General features: G+C 45.5%; 2 protein-coding genes across 9 annotated transcripts in view; both read right to left on the reverse strand.

Moving 5' to 3' along the window:
* NOTCH4 (notch receptor 4) overlaps positions 1-14,306 on the reverse strand; it is a 151,716-nt gene that overhangs the window by 77,710 nt on the left and 59,700 nt on the right. For 3 of the 8 annotated variants that reach the window (XM_082206992.1, XM_082206996.1, XM_082206994.1), the window contains one exon: positions 10,421-10,607. The exons of 1 other annotated variant lie outside the window; for it this stretch is intronic. In XM_082206992.1, coding sequence (XP_082063118.1) covers positions 10,421-10,520 — 100 coding nt within the window. In that variant the 5' untranslated portion in view covers positions 10,521-10,607. Of the gene's footprint in view, positions 1-10,420; positions 13,226-13,893; positions 14,283-14,306 lie in introns of those variants that run through there. 4 more of the 8 variants (XM_082206995.1, XM_082206993.1, XM_082206999.1 and 1 more) reach the window with 4 other exon arrangements.
* The window catches only part of LOC309523411 (uncharacterized protein), a 72,985-nt gene continuing 61,173 nt past the window's right edge, over positions 2,495-14,306 (reverse strand). The window contains exon 2 of the mRNA XM_082207206.1: positions 2,495-4,466. Within this exon, the coding sequence (XP_082063332.1) occupies positions 2,566-4,440 (1,875 nt within the window). The 5' untranslated portion in view covers positions 4,441-4,466 and the 3' untranslated portion in view covers positions 2,495-2,565. The remainder of the gene's footprint in view (positions 4,467-14,306) is intronic.

Consider the following 14,306-nt stretch of genomic DNA (forward strand, 5'->3'; position numbering starts at 1 on the left):
ATCTGGAGTAAATTAAAACTCACGTTATGGGGAAAATTTCTACAATCAAGATGGTAGCTTTACCAAAAATGCAGTTCCTTTTTCAATCAATTCTGGTTCTTAATGGCTTAAATTGTTTTAAAGAATGGCACAGGTATTTGGCAAAATACATTTGTCAGGGCAAAAAAACCCGAATTAAATTTAAATTATTAACAGAAACCAAAACAAAGGAGGGTTTGGAATGCCAGATCTTAGGATCTACTACGAAGCTGCCTGCCTGGTCTGGCTCAAGGAATGATCTTGAAGAATACTAAATTATTGGATATTGAGGGCTGGGATAATATGGTGCGGTGGCACAGCTACCTGGGTTATTATAAAACAAAAATCCACAATGGATTTCTAAATCACATTATTAGGAAAGCCTTATATGAAATTTGGGAAAGGAACAAAAAAATATTAGAACCAAAAACCCGATGGTGGTTGTCACCAATGGAGGCAGAGGCAGTAAAAAGAAAAAATATGGCAGTGGTGCCCTCCCTGTGGAATACCTTCCCAAAAGATGTCAACGGAAAAAACAGCCACCAGACTTTAAAAGACATCTGAAGGCTGTCCTGTTTAGGGAAGCTTTTAATATCTGAAGGACTATTGTATTTCAGTATTTTGTTGGAAGCCACCAAGATTGGTGGGGGAAATCCAGCCAGATGGGCGTGGTGCAAATAAAAAATATTATTATTATTATTGCAGTTCTTTCCTGTACATCCAGACACTTGAAAATCATCTTCACTTCCCAGGAAATCTGGGAAAACTCCATACATTTATATGGTTTCCCGCCTGTGTGAATTATCTTATGAATATTAAGGTCTCCACTCCCTCTGAAGCTTTTTCCACGTTTCATAAATCTGGTTTTCCCCATGTGAGTTAGCGGGTGTTTCCTAAGGTTCCATATTGACTTAAGCTTCTCCCTTTCGGAGTTTGCCAGTGTAATGTAAGTTTATCCTCCCAGTTGAAGCTCTTCCCACACTGAATACGTTCCAATGGTTTCTCCCCTGTATGAGTTAGTTGGTGTATTCTAAGTGCTCTACTTTTGCTGAAGCTCCTTCCACATGCCATACATTAAAATGGTTTCTTCCCCATGTGTTAGTTGGTGTCTTGTAAGGTGTCGATATGGACTGAAGCTCTTTCCACATTCAGTACATTTACCGTATTTTTCGCCTTATAGGACGCACCGTCCCATAGGACGCACCTAGTTATTTTGGGGGGAAATAAAGAAAAAAAATTATTCCCCCCCCAGCCGCGGGGGAAGCCCAAGCTTTTAAAAACGCACCTACCATAGTTTTTAGAGGAGAAAAGGATATTTGCCCGAAGCGCAGAGGATATCTGCCCGAAGTTTTTAGAGAAGAAAAGGATATCCACCTGAACAGCAACCTCAGGACAGCAGTAGAGAAAATACAGATAGGGGTCTTGGCGGCGGCTTACCTTCGCACCCCCTCAAGAACCCCCAATTTGTCCTGTGCCACCTAAATGGCTGCCCTGAGCTGATCCCTAAAAACCCCACCCCACTCGCACTCACCCCAAAGCCAAGGCTTTGTATTACCCCTCCCCCCAAAAACCCAATTCAAAACACCCTACATGTAACCCCCCCAAAACCTTGCCTCTGATCTCTCATTTCCCCCCAAACCCCCTTGCCCCCAAAAAGAGGGTTCAGACCCCCCTCCTCATCTGGAGGCAGTACCTTCCTTCCTCCACACCCCCTCTATTTAGATCCCTAAACTTACCTACCTCCCCCCTCCCACCAGAAGATTAAAAAAATGCCCCTTTCCAGGAGGAGGAGGAGCAAGAGGTCTCCCCACCCTGAAAGAGCCCCCTCCCCTAATCAAGCCCCCTCCCGCCCTGTCCTCCCCCCTCCCCCGGGGATTATCTCACCCCTCCTTCGCCTCCTTCCCCGATGCAGCTCTGAGGGGGGGGAGTCTGAGGGAGGGGGGAGGAGGAAAAGGGGGGAAGAAGAGGAAAACGGGGGAGGGAGAAGGGGAGGCAGCACCTGTGGAGGAGGCCGGTCTCCGCGCTGCGCCACAGCAGCAGCAGCAACTGCAGTAGCCGCCTTTCCGCTCGCCTTCCCTCCTCACCTGTCAGCGCCGCCTCCTCCTTCCCGTCCCCTTCTCCGCCCTCCTTCCACTCAGTGCCCCAGTGCTTCGCCCGCCCCTGGTGCCTCAGCCACCTCCTTCTCCCGTCCTCCTTGTGGCAGCGGTGGCGTCTTCCCCTCAGGCAACAACATGGTGGTGGGAAGCAGAGCGGGCGCCTTGCGCTGGGTAGGGGGGGGTTGAACTGTGCTCGCCCGCCCGACCTGTTTCTCCCTCCCTGCCTGCCTGAGCGATAAAAAGGGGCGTGGCATGCAGGCAACTCTCCGCAAGTTGCGGGAGCCCAGCGCCGGGCTCCCGCGCCTTGCGGAGAGCTGCGCGAAGCCTGGAGAGCCAGAGGGGTCGGTGCGCACCGACCCCTCTAGCTCTCCAGGCTTCAGCAAAAGCCTGCATTCGCCCCATAGGACGCACACACATTTCTCCTTCATTTTTGGAGGGGAAAAAGTGCGTCCTATGGGGCAAAAAATGGCTTCTCCCATGTGAGTTCGTTGATGTTTCCTAAGGTGTTCATTTTGACTGAAGCTCTTTCCACATTCAATACATTCAAATGGTTTCTCCCCTGTGTGAGTTCATTGATGGCTTCTAAGTGTTCCATTTTGACTGAAGCACTTTCCACATTAAATCCATTCAAATGATGTCTCCCCTGTGTGAGTTCGTTGGTGTCTTCTAAGTGTTCCATTTTGACTAAAGCACTTTCCACATTCAATACATTTAAGTGGTTTCTCCCCGTGTGAATTTTTTGGTGTTTTCTATGGTGTCCACTTTCACTGAAGCTCTTTCCAGATTCAATACATTTAAATTGTTTCTCCCCTATGTGAGTTCGTTGGTGCATTCTAAGTGTTCCATATAGACTGAAGCTCTTTCCACATTCAATACATTTAAATGATTTCTCCTGAGTGTGAGCTCGTTGGTGCATTCTAAATGTTCTATTTTGACTGAAGCACTTTCCACATTCAGTACATTTAAATGGTTTCTCCCCCGTGTGAGTTTGTTGATGGCTTCTAAGGTGTCCATTTTGACTGAAGCTCTTTCCACATTCAATACATTTAAATGGTTTCTCTCCTGTGTGAGTTCGTTGGTGTATTCTAAGGTGTCCATATTGACTGAAGCTCTTTCCACATTCAATACATTTAAATGGTGTCTCCCCTGTATGAGTTTGTTGGTGTATTCTAAGTGTTCCATTTTGACTGAAGCTCTTTCCACATTCAATACATTCAAATGGTTTCTCCCCCGTGTGAGTTCGTTGGTGTCTTCTAAGGTTTCCACTTTCACTGAAGCTCTTTCCACATTCAATACATTCAAATGGTTTCTCTCCCGTGTGAGTTCGGTGGTGTACTCTAAGGTCTCCACTTTCACTGAAGCTCTTTCCACATTCAGTACATTTAAATGGTTTCTCCCCCGTGTGAGTTAGTTGATGGCTTCTAAGGTGTCCCTTGTGATTGAAGCTCTTTCCACATTCAGTACATTTAAATGGTTTCTCCCCTGTGTGAGTTCGTTGGTGTATTCTTAGTGCTCCATTTTCCCTGAAGCTCTTTCCACATTCAAGACATTTAAATGGTTTCTCCCCCGTATGAGTTTGTTGATGTTTTCTTAGTGCTCCACTTTCACTGAAGCTCTTTCCACATTCAATACATTTAAATGGTTTCTCCCCTGTGTGAGTTCGTTGGTGCATCCTAAGTGTTCCATATCGACTGAAGCACTTTCCACATTCAATACATTTAAAAGGTTTCTCCCCCGTGTGAGTTAGTTGGTGTATTCTAAGTGTTCCATATCGACTGAAGCACTTTCCACATTCAATACATTCAAATGGTTTCTCCCCCGTGTGAGTTCGTTGATGATTTCTAAGGTTTCCAATTACACTGAAGCGCTTTCCACATTCGATACAGTCAAATGGTTTCTCCCCCGTGTGAGTTCGTTGGTGTATTCTAAGGTGTTCACTTCTACTGAAGCTCTTTCCACATTCTATACATTTAAATGGTTTCTCCCCCGTGTGAGTTCGTTGATGTTTTCTTAGTGCTCTACTTTCACTGAAGCTCTTTCCACATTCAATACATTTAAATGGTTTCTCCCCCGTGTGAGTTCGTTGGTGTATTCTAAGCTTTCCATTTCGACTGAAGCACTTTCCACATTCAATACATTCAAATGGTTTATCCACTGTGTTAGTTCTTTGATGTTTCTTTCGATAGTCAGTACATTTAAATGGTTTCTCCTCTATGTGGATTCGTTGATGTGTCCTCAGTCTTCCACTGTGACTAAAGCACATCCCACATTCCAGGCATTTAAACTGTTTCTTTGTTCTTCCCAATGAATTCACAGATGGCTCCATAGAATTCTGGCCATCATCTTCCTCACCTGTTTGAGAGTGGGGGAGGGGGAAGAGAATCCTGTTAAGACTTTCAAGAAAGACAAGAAAGGAACTGAACACATGTCAGTACCAGCATGCACCTTCTCTTATTTTAAAACTGTCTCCTTTCTCCACTGTCCTCTCTATGTTCCAAACTTTTAGGAATGCAGGTGAGATAATGGCAAGAAAAACACATGATCACTCCATTCACACTTAATAAACTGCATTATTTTATAATCTGTGGTGGAATTGGCTTCTTAGACACATCTCTGTATTTCTCTTTGTCCAGGGAGGAAAGGATCACAGGCTCAAGTAGCAGTCTCCCCTATGATTAAGAAGTCAAACTTTCGTGTTACTGTGCCACAAGTAACTGTAAAAATATTGCAATATCTTAGAACAGGCATCCCCAAACTTGGCCCTCCAGATGTTTTGGGACTACAATTCCCATCAGCCCTGACCATTGGTCCTGTTAGCCAGGGATGATGGACGTTGTGGTCCCAAAACATCTGGAGAGCCAAGTTAGGGGGTGCCTGTATCAGAACATAAGAAGAGCCTGCTCGATTGGGCAAAGGACGACCTAGTCCAGCATCCTCTTCTCACAGTGGCCAACTAAATGCCTGTGGGAAATCAGCAAGCAGGATTGGAGTACAAGAGCCCTCTGCCTTCCTGTGCTTTCCAGGAACTAGTATCAAGAAGCATTATTGCCTAGGACCACAAGGGAAGAGCACAGACATCAGTCTAATCCTCTTTTTCAAGCTATCCAAGTGACAGAATCAAGGATTAAAAATAAATTATTAACAGATGTAAGAGAGAGAGGAGGTTTTGCCCTGCCGGGTTTGAAACTTTATTATGAAACATCCTGTATCTACTAGAACTGGGAATGGATTACATTGGAAAACACAGATACTGTATTTTAGATCTGGAAGGACACAAATAATTTATGGTAGGAAAAGGCCAAGGTGCATAGAGCTTTTCAGACTCATATAGTAAGAAAATCAATTTGTAGGGTATGGGAGAAGTATAAAAATTTGCTTGAGTAAAAAACATCCTGGTGGCTTTCCCCCTTGGAAGCAATATCTCTGAAAAAAATTGAATATAAGAAGTAATTGGCCGACTTACAGAGAGGTGTTAACTGAAGTTGAAAACCAACTGGAATTAAAAGATTTTGAAGAGATAAGGGAAGCTGTAACTGACTGGTTACAGTACCATCAACTAAACGATATCTTTAAGATAGACAAATAGAAAGGTTTTAGTTATGAGACATCACAATTTTAAAAAGAACTCTTAGGAAGTAACATAAAAAGATCTCTCTAAAATGTATAACTTGCTCCTAGAACGGTATACAAAGGATGAACAGGTCAAATCAGTTATGACGAAATGGGAAAGGGACTTAGGACATAACATACAAATGGCAGATTGGGAGAGGCTTTGGAAAACAGATCTGAAATTCACAGCTTGTGGTACATTGAAAGAAAACTACATTAAAATGATGTGCTGGTGGTATTTGACTCCTAGTAAGTTATCTAAAACATATAGAGTAAGTTCAAATATCTGCTGGAAATGTAAAGAAGCGGGTACCTTTTGCTATATGTGGTGGCCATGTAAGATAACAGTATCATTTTGGGAAATGGTATATAATGAAAAAGTAGAAACATCACCTTGCCAACGAGCGCAGTGAAAACCAGGAAGAAAAAAAAAAAGGCTGGGGAAGGCACGGGATGAGGGGCAGGAGAGCGGGAGCGGGCTTTTTAGTTCTGCAGCTTGTTTTGAGGCAGGATAGATTTGAGCATTGTCTGGGTCCCAGTGCCCCTACTCCTTTTTTAGGCTCCATTCTATTGCTGCCAGTGGCTGCTTATTACTCAAACTGAACCTGATACCAGTAGCCACGTGTACAAACAACGTAGAAGGCTGCAAGGAGGAGTGCTTTTACACAGCTAATGGCGAATCCCCTGCAATCCAATTCCTGATCACTTGCTCAAATCTATCCTGCCTCAAAACAAGCAATCGAAGGAAAAGGCTGCAAACTGTTAAATGGAAAAAAAACCCCAGGCACAGGGCAAATACCTTGAGTAAAATAGTAAAGGGAGGCAGGTGATTCAAAGCCAGCAGGCACTTTTAAAAGTGGTGCGTAGCCAGCAGAAGGTTCGCCCGCTCCCTAAACGGAGCAATGAGGCTGCAAAGGGACGGCAGGACACAGGAGGGGTTGGATCGGGAAGGATAAAATTTAAGCAACCAGCAGCAAAAAAAAAACCAACCTCGAGCTCTGAGCCACGAGCGCAGTGAAAATCTGGAGGTAAAAAAGGAAGGCTGCTGGAGAATGGAGGGCAGAGGATGAGGGAGAGGGGGAAATTACGCAAATCCGCCGCGTCTCAGCTGATCCGCTGGCTCCTTGAGCCTGCACACTAAAGAAACATACAGCTCCTGTCCCTCTTAGTCTCACTCTGATATACCAGTAGTTTATTAAATAGTTTAGTACAACATTTGATTCAGAATATTTCCCCCCTGTTTTCCTCCTCTGAAAACTAGGTGCGTCTTATGGTCCGGTGCGCCTTATGGCGCAAAAAATACGGTACTATCAGGACCCATGAAAGGGATGGAGCGAAGCCATGTGATTCAGAGAATCTCAGGAATTGATTATATAAATGTATTTGATATAAACTTGCAGTTGTAAAAAGCAATAAAAATATTTCAAAAAAAGGGAAGTCCATAGATTGACTATGCTTCTGTTGATTCATCATTTGCAAACCCAGAAATAGGGGCTCCTGTTTTTGAACTTTTCCTCGGAAACCGAACATGCTCCTGAGCTTCCATTTTTATTGTTGCACAGCAAATTTAATTCCCCCCCATCGTAATTAAGGTTTTTTTTATCCCACTTGTATCCTTGAGCAGCTAATTTAAGTCCCCCCTCCCATTGTAATTAAAGCTTTTTTCATCCCATTTGTTCCCTTGCACAGCTGATTTAAGCCCCCAGCCCATCAATATTAAAGCCATTTCTGGTTGCAGTGTTCTGAGGTGACATTTGGTGCTTTAGTTTTTTCCTATTTTAGGGGTTTTTGTTTGTGTGGCTTTTTCATTTTTGATTGTGGCTTCTTTTTTAATTTTACCGTATTTTTTGCACCATAACACTCACTTTTTTCCTCCTAGAAAGTAAGGGGAAATGTCTGTGCGTGTTAAGGAGCGAATGCCTATGGATGGCGGGGTATCTGCTGCAGTCGTGAGCAGAGGATCCATGGTTCCCCTTCCTTCCCTCCTCCGTGGCTTGCTTTGAAACAGCAAAGCGGGAGAAGAGCCCCTGCAGAGGTGCAAAAACATGCTTACAAAGCATGGATCCACATGGATCCTCAGGATTTTTGCATTGGCCTACCCCAAACTCACCGTCAGATCACATGTCTGTGCCCACAGCATGAACCACAAAAATCAAACATCCATTGTTTTGTTTAGAATATTTTTTTTTCTTGTTTTCCTCCTCTAAAAACTATGTGCGTGTTATGGTCGGGTGCGTGTTATAGAGCGAAAAATACAGTAATTTTTATCATCAACAATACTGTCTTCTTTATTTTATGGTACAGAACATTGATTACTGCTTTCATTTTATGGATCAATGGTCTTGTTAGATAGTAAAATTCATGTTAAATTGCTGTTTTAGGGGTTGTTTTTAAAAGTCTGGAACGGATTACCGTATTTTTCGCCCTATAGGACGCACTTTTTCCCCTCCAAAAATGAAGGGGAAATCTGGGTGCATCCTATGGGGCAAATGCATGCTTTCGCTGAAGCTTGGAGAGCGAGAGGGGTCGGTGCGCACGGACCCCTCTCGCTCTCCAGGCTTCAGGAAGACATCCGCAGCCTAGGCAGCCCTACGGGAGGTCCGCAGGGATGTCAAGTCTGCGGATAGCAGCCTGCCGCCCAGCGCGAGGGACCCCCTAAAGCAGAGCACCCCTCTCACCGGACAGACATCGGCCAGCCCCACAAGCTCGGGGGACAGCAGGGAGGCACAGCGCCGCCATCCCGCTGTTCCTGGACCTGGTTCGGTTTCCCCGACCTGCTTTTGGGGGGGGGAAATAAAGGGGGGGAATTTCCTTTATTTCCCCGCCAAAAAACTAGGTGCGTCCTGTGGGACGGAAAACACGGTACTCCATTTTGCCTTACTTTCTTTTTTTTTTAAAAAAAAATATTTATTGAGATTTTACAAACATTAAAAAGTTTCAAAGTTTAGACTTAACAAATAAGAACAAAGAATAACCTTAAAAAAAGAAAAAAACTACAAAAATACAAAAACAGAACACATGAAAAATACAAAATAGAAAACAGTTAACAAAAAGAAAAAAAGAAAAGAAAAAAAATCAATAATTTCATATCTTATACTTCATTTACTAGCTTCCTGACCTACTCACGCCTCCCTTTTTGTATTCCAGTTCATATATTTAATTCAGCAAATCCTTACCCTCTGTCATTTATCTTTACTCAATATCTTAACCTATTATAACCATATGTTTATAACCATTATCAATCCATATTTACATATTCTTGATAATCTTTTTACCAATACCACTTATTTTCCATCCGACATCATTTTAACGTTCCTTAATTTAACAGTATTTCTGCAAGTAGTCTCTAAATTTATTCCAGTCTTCTTCCACCAACTCTTCTCCCTGGTCACGGATTCTGCCAGTCATTTCTGCCAATTCCATGTAGTCCATCACTTTCATCTGCCATTCTTCCAGTGTGGGTAAATCCTGTGTCTTCCACTACTTTGCAATCAGTATTCTTGCTGCTGTTGTTGCATACATAAAAAGGTTCTATCCTTCTTTGGTACCAATTGGCCGACTATGCCCAGGAGAAAGGCCTCTGGTTTCTTCAGAAAGGTATATTTAAATACCTTTTTCATTTCATTATAGATCATCTCCCAGAAAGCCTTAATCTTTGGGCACGTCCACAAAAGGTGAAAGAATGTACCTTCAGTTTCTTTACATTTCCAGCATTTATTATCGGGCAAGTGATAGATTTTTGCAAGCTTGACTGGTCTTATGTACCACCTGTATATCATTTTCATAATATTCTCTCTTAAGGCATTACATGCCGTAAATTTCATACCTGTGGTCCACAACTGTTCCCAGTCAGCAAACATAATGTTATGTCCAACATCCTGTGCCCATTTAATCATGGCAGATTTAACCGTTTCATCCTGAGTGTTCCATTTTAACAGGAAGTTATACATTCTTGAAAGTATCTTTGTATTGGGATCTAGCAATTCTGTTTCCAACTTTGATTTTTCCACCTGGAAGCCAATTTTTGGGTCCAAATTATATACCTCTCTTATTTGATAATAATGAAGCCAATCTCGCACTCTATCTTTTAATTTCTCAAAACTCTGCAATTTCAATTTATCTCCTTCTTGCTCCAAGATCTCCCAATATTTTGGCCACTTGGCATTTTGCATTACTTTCTATGGGAAAGCATGCCTTGGTTTTGAAACGCTTTGGTTTTGGAAGACTTCCGGAACCTATTATGTTTGAGAACCAAGGTACCACTGTAACTCCTAAGATTTAAAACCCTGGAGGAAGAAAATCTGCCCCCCACTACAGTGGTACCTCAGGTTAAGTACTTAATTCGTTCCGGAGGTCTGTTCTTAACATGATACTGTTCTTAACCTGAAGCACCACTTTAGCTAATGCGGCCTCCTGCTACTACTGCACGTTTTTTGTTCTCATCCTGAAGCAAAGTTCTTAACCAGAGGTACTATTTCTGGGTTAGCGGAGTCTGTAACCTGAAGCGTATGTAACCCGAGGTACCACTGTACTTTATGAAAGGGATTCAAGAAACAAAGAGCTGCTTTGGAGAAGGCCTCACCCCTTCCTTCTTCCTGTCAGGAACTTCCTTCCATTCGTCTCCTCCCCATCTTTTCCTCTTTCTCCCTCCACCATCCATCTATCCCTCTCCCCATCTCCTCTCCCCTGGAACTCACCAGATTTCTCCAAGGGTCCTGGGAGGGAATGCTCAGAGGTTGTGGGGAGAGATGCGGGAGACAGCCTGACCAGGTCACCCGTCCATCTTCCTCCTTCCATCCTGGCCAGGGTTGCAGGTTCAGTCTCAGCTAGGTTTGCAGCTTCAGCTTCCTGAGGAGCGCAGAAGCCAGAGCAAGTTGAGGCTTCCTGGGAGGGAGGGAAGAAGAAGCCAAGGGAGTCTGAGAGCCCCTGCAGGGATTCTCCTGCCCAAGACATTCTGCTGCCCCTGGAGAAGCCCCAACTGGGCACCCCCTTCCCAAGAGCCCCCACCCATTTTCAAACACCTTTGGCAATTCCTTTCACCTGCCTGTCCCACCTCCCTTCCTAAGGCTGGCATGGTATGCACATTTGTGGCCTGAGAGTAGACCCCATAGAACTTAAGAGTTCATCTGCAAAGGACTGCTCTGAATACATGGGTGGCCCTTGCATGGAGAAGAAGGAAGCCCCTTGCTTGCATCTGGACCCCCTGGGAGAGGCGGGGGATCCGCCCACTGCTCCCTCCGCCCTCGCTGCCCCCTCCTCTGCCCTCCTGCCCTGCAAACACCCTTTGCTCCTGTTGCTTCAGGGGAGAGAGGCAGGAAGAGCCTTCAAACCCATCCGTTTCCTCCTCTGCAGCCCAGTGAGAGGGGAAGGAGATGCAGTTCACTTCAGATACACACATTGTTTACTGGGATTGTGAATGAACACGTCCTCTGCCTTCCATGCGGTGGGAGTGGGGGGGGGTTAAAAGTGGTGAGGAGCCCCCCTCCAGTCCTTTTGGGAAACAGGAGCTTTGGTCAGGAGTAAACAACTTAGATGGCAAGTTCACAAGAGAAGCACTTTGGAGCACTGCTTGCTAATACTATGTGTTTGGACCTAGAGGACAACATACACGTTTACGCCACGGGATTCCTTAAAGAGGGCATTTCTTTATATTTGAGGGCCATTTCTACAAAACAGTAGTCTTATGATGGCAGCCCTATATAGGGAAGTTTTCGATGTTTTAAAATTTTTGGTGTTTTTGTTGGAAGCCGCCCAGAGTGGCTGAGGCAACACAGTTTTTATTTATTTATATTATTATTATTATTATTATTATTATTCCCTCCTAAGCGCATCTTGCTATGCATGCTGGTCAGAGACTTTGTCCCAACCCCCCCCTTGACCGCAAGAGGGCTTCCTATTTTTACTGCTGTTCTTTAAATTTCTATACTGCCCTTCCTCCAAAGATCACAGGGCAGCTTCCAATAATAATAATAATAATAATAATAATAATAATAATAATAATTTTTTATACCCCGCCCTCCCCAGCCAAGTCCGGGCTCAGAGCGGCTTACAAGCAATAATAAAAACAAGTTGAATGATTACAACTTAAAAACAAAATTAAAATACAACATTAAAATATTGAAACATTAAAATATTAAAATGTAGCCTCCTCGCAGGAGGAGAAGGAAAGAAAAAAGAGAGGGAGGGAATCAAACTGGCACCAAGCCAAAGGCCAGGCGGAACAACTCTGTCTTACAGGCCCTGCGGAAATATATCAGATCCTGCAGGGCCCTGGTCTCATGAGGCAGAGCGTTCCACCAGGCCGGAGCCAGAGTTGAAAAGACCCTGGCTCTGGTTGAAGCCAATCTAACTTCCTTAGGGCCCGGGACCACTAGGGTGTTGCTATTTATGGACCTTGAGGCTCTCCATGGGGCATACTGGGAGAGGCGGTCCCATAGGTATGAGGGTCCTAGGCCGTGAAGGGCTTTAAAGGTCAAAAGCAGCACCTTAAATCTGACCCTGTACTCCACCGGGAGCCAGTGCAGCTTGAAAAGCACTGGATGAATATGTTCCCATGGCAAGAGACCCCATGAGGAGCCTCGCTGCAGCATTCTGCACCTGCTGGAGTTTCTGGGACAGTTTCAAGGGCAGCCCTGCGTAGAGCGAATTACAGTAGTCAAGCCTGGAGATGACTGTTGCATGGATCACTGTGGCCAGGTCGGGGCGGGAAAGGTAAGGGACCAACTGCTTGATGCGGCGAAGGTGGAAAAATGTCACCTTGGCTGTTGCTGTAATTTGCGCCTCCCTGAAAAGGGAGGCGTCAAGGATTATACCCAAACTCTTAACGGAAGGCAATGGCACTAATTGGGCCCCCACAAGAGAAGGGAGTTGGTCTCTCATCCCCATGCCATCCCGCCCCAGCCATAGGACCTCTGTCTTCAAAGAATTTAGTTTCAATCGGCTCCCACGAAACCATCCAGCTGCCAAGCATCTGGTCAGTGTGTCGGTGTGGCCGAGTCGGTGTGGCCATCCATCAGCAGATAGAGCTGAGTGTCATCAGCATATTGGTGACAGCCCAGCCCAAAGCTCCGGATAATCTGGGCAAGGGGGCGCATAAAGATGTTAAAAAGCATCGGGGAGAGAATTGTGCCCTGTGGCACTCCACACACCAAGGAGTGGTGCGATGACATTTCCCTCCCTAGTGCCACCCTCTGTCCCCGACCAGAGATAAAAGACCACAGCCAGTTACGGGCTATGCCCTGTATCCCCACGTCTGCGAGGCGGTGGTCCAGAAGATCATGATCGACCATGTCAAAGGCAAAGATAATGATCGACCATGACAAATCTAGAAGGATCACCAGTCCTGACCCGCCTCGATCCAGTTGTCTACGGAGATCGTCTGTTAGGGCAACCAGAGCCGTCTCGGTCCCAAAACTAGGACGGCAACTGGACTGAAATGGATCTAAAGCCGATGTTTCCTCCAGAAACCAACCAAGCTGTTCGGCAACCGCTCTCTCAATTACCTTACCGAAGAGAAAAACACAGAGATGCATAGCAGAGTAAGAAATAAAAACAACACCCCCCCCCAACTCAGTTGTGAAGTCCATAGATTGTTTAATAAGCCAAACCCCTGGGAGAAGAGCAAGGCTCTCGCCTGTTGCCTAAAGATAAGGTCCTCCTCCGAGGGGGTCTTCTGCTGGGGTATAGATACTAAATTTAAAGTGGTACCTTGGGTTAAATACTTAATTTGTTCTGGAGGTCCGTTCTTAACGTGAAACTGTTCTTAACCTGAAGCACCACTTTAGCTAATGGGACCACCCGCCACCGCGCTGCTGCTGCATGATTTCTGTTCTCATCCTGAAGCAAAGTTCTTAACCCGAGGTACTATTTCTGAGTTAGCAGAGTCTGTAACCTGAAGCGTATGTAACCCGAGGTAGCACTGTAATACTATTAAGGCGATCCTGGCCAGCAATGCCCACCCCTCTCCCCTCTCCCGCCTCCTTCCTGCAACTCCCTTTGCGCCAGATCCCTGCAGGAGGAAACATCTCTCTCTCTCCCCCCCCTTCAAGGCCCCCTTTAAGGAAACAGCTCCCTTCCCTCCCTTCTCCCCCTCCCCGTCCGGGGGCTTCTCATCCTGGACCCCCTCGCAAAGCCCCTTTCCCTCCTTCCCCGCCCTTTGCTTTGCACTCACCCGAAATCCCGGGCAGCGGGGGCGGGAATGGGAGCCCCGCGTGGGAGGCAGGGAGTGAGGGCGCTTAATTAGGAGGCTTGATTAGGAAGAAGCCCCCTCCTCCGAACAATGCAGCCTCGCTTCCCGCCTCCTCCCCTCCCTCCTTTCCAAGCCCCAATTTATCTCTGCTGGTGAAGCAGGAAGTGGAGGCAACTCTGAGGAGGAAGGAGAAGTTTCTCTCCACGCTCAGCCTCTTGTCTGTTATTTGATAATTGGGGGAAGGAAAACCTTGTAGCACCCAACCAATGGGAAGACGAGAGAGGGAACGTGTGCAGAGGGAATATAAGCTCATTCTTTGCCCCAGCTGGACTGTGCCTGCTTTGGCTCCCAGCTCTTGCAAGAATATATTGTCCTCACTAAGGGCTTGCCGATCA

The sequence above is a fragment of the Podarcis vaucheri genome (genome assembly GCF_965113315.1).
Source record: "Podarcis vaucheri genome assembly, chromosome: 2".
NCBI lineage: Eukaryota > Metazoa > Chordata > Lepidosauria > Squamata > Lacertidae > Podarcis > Podarcis vaucheri.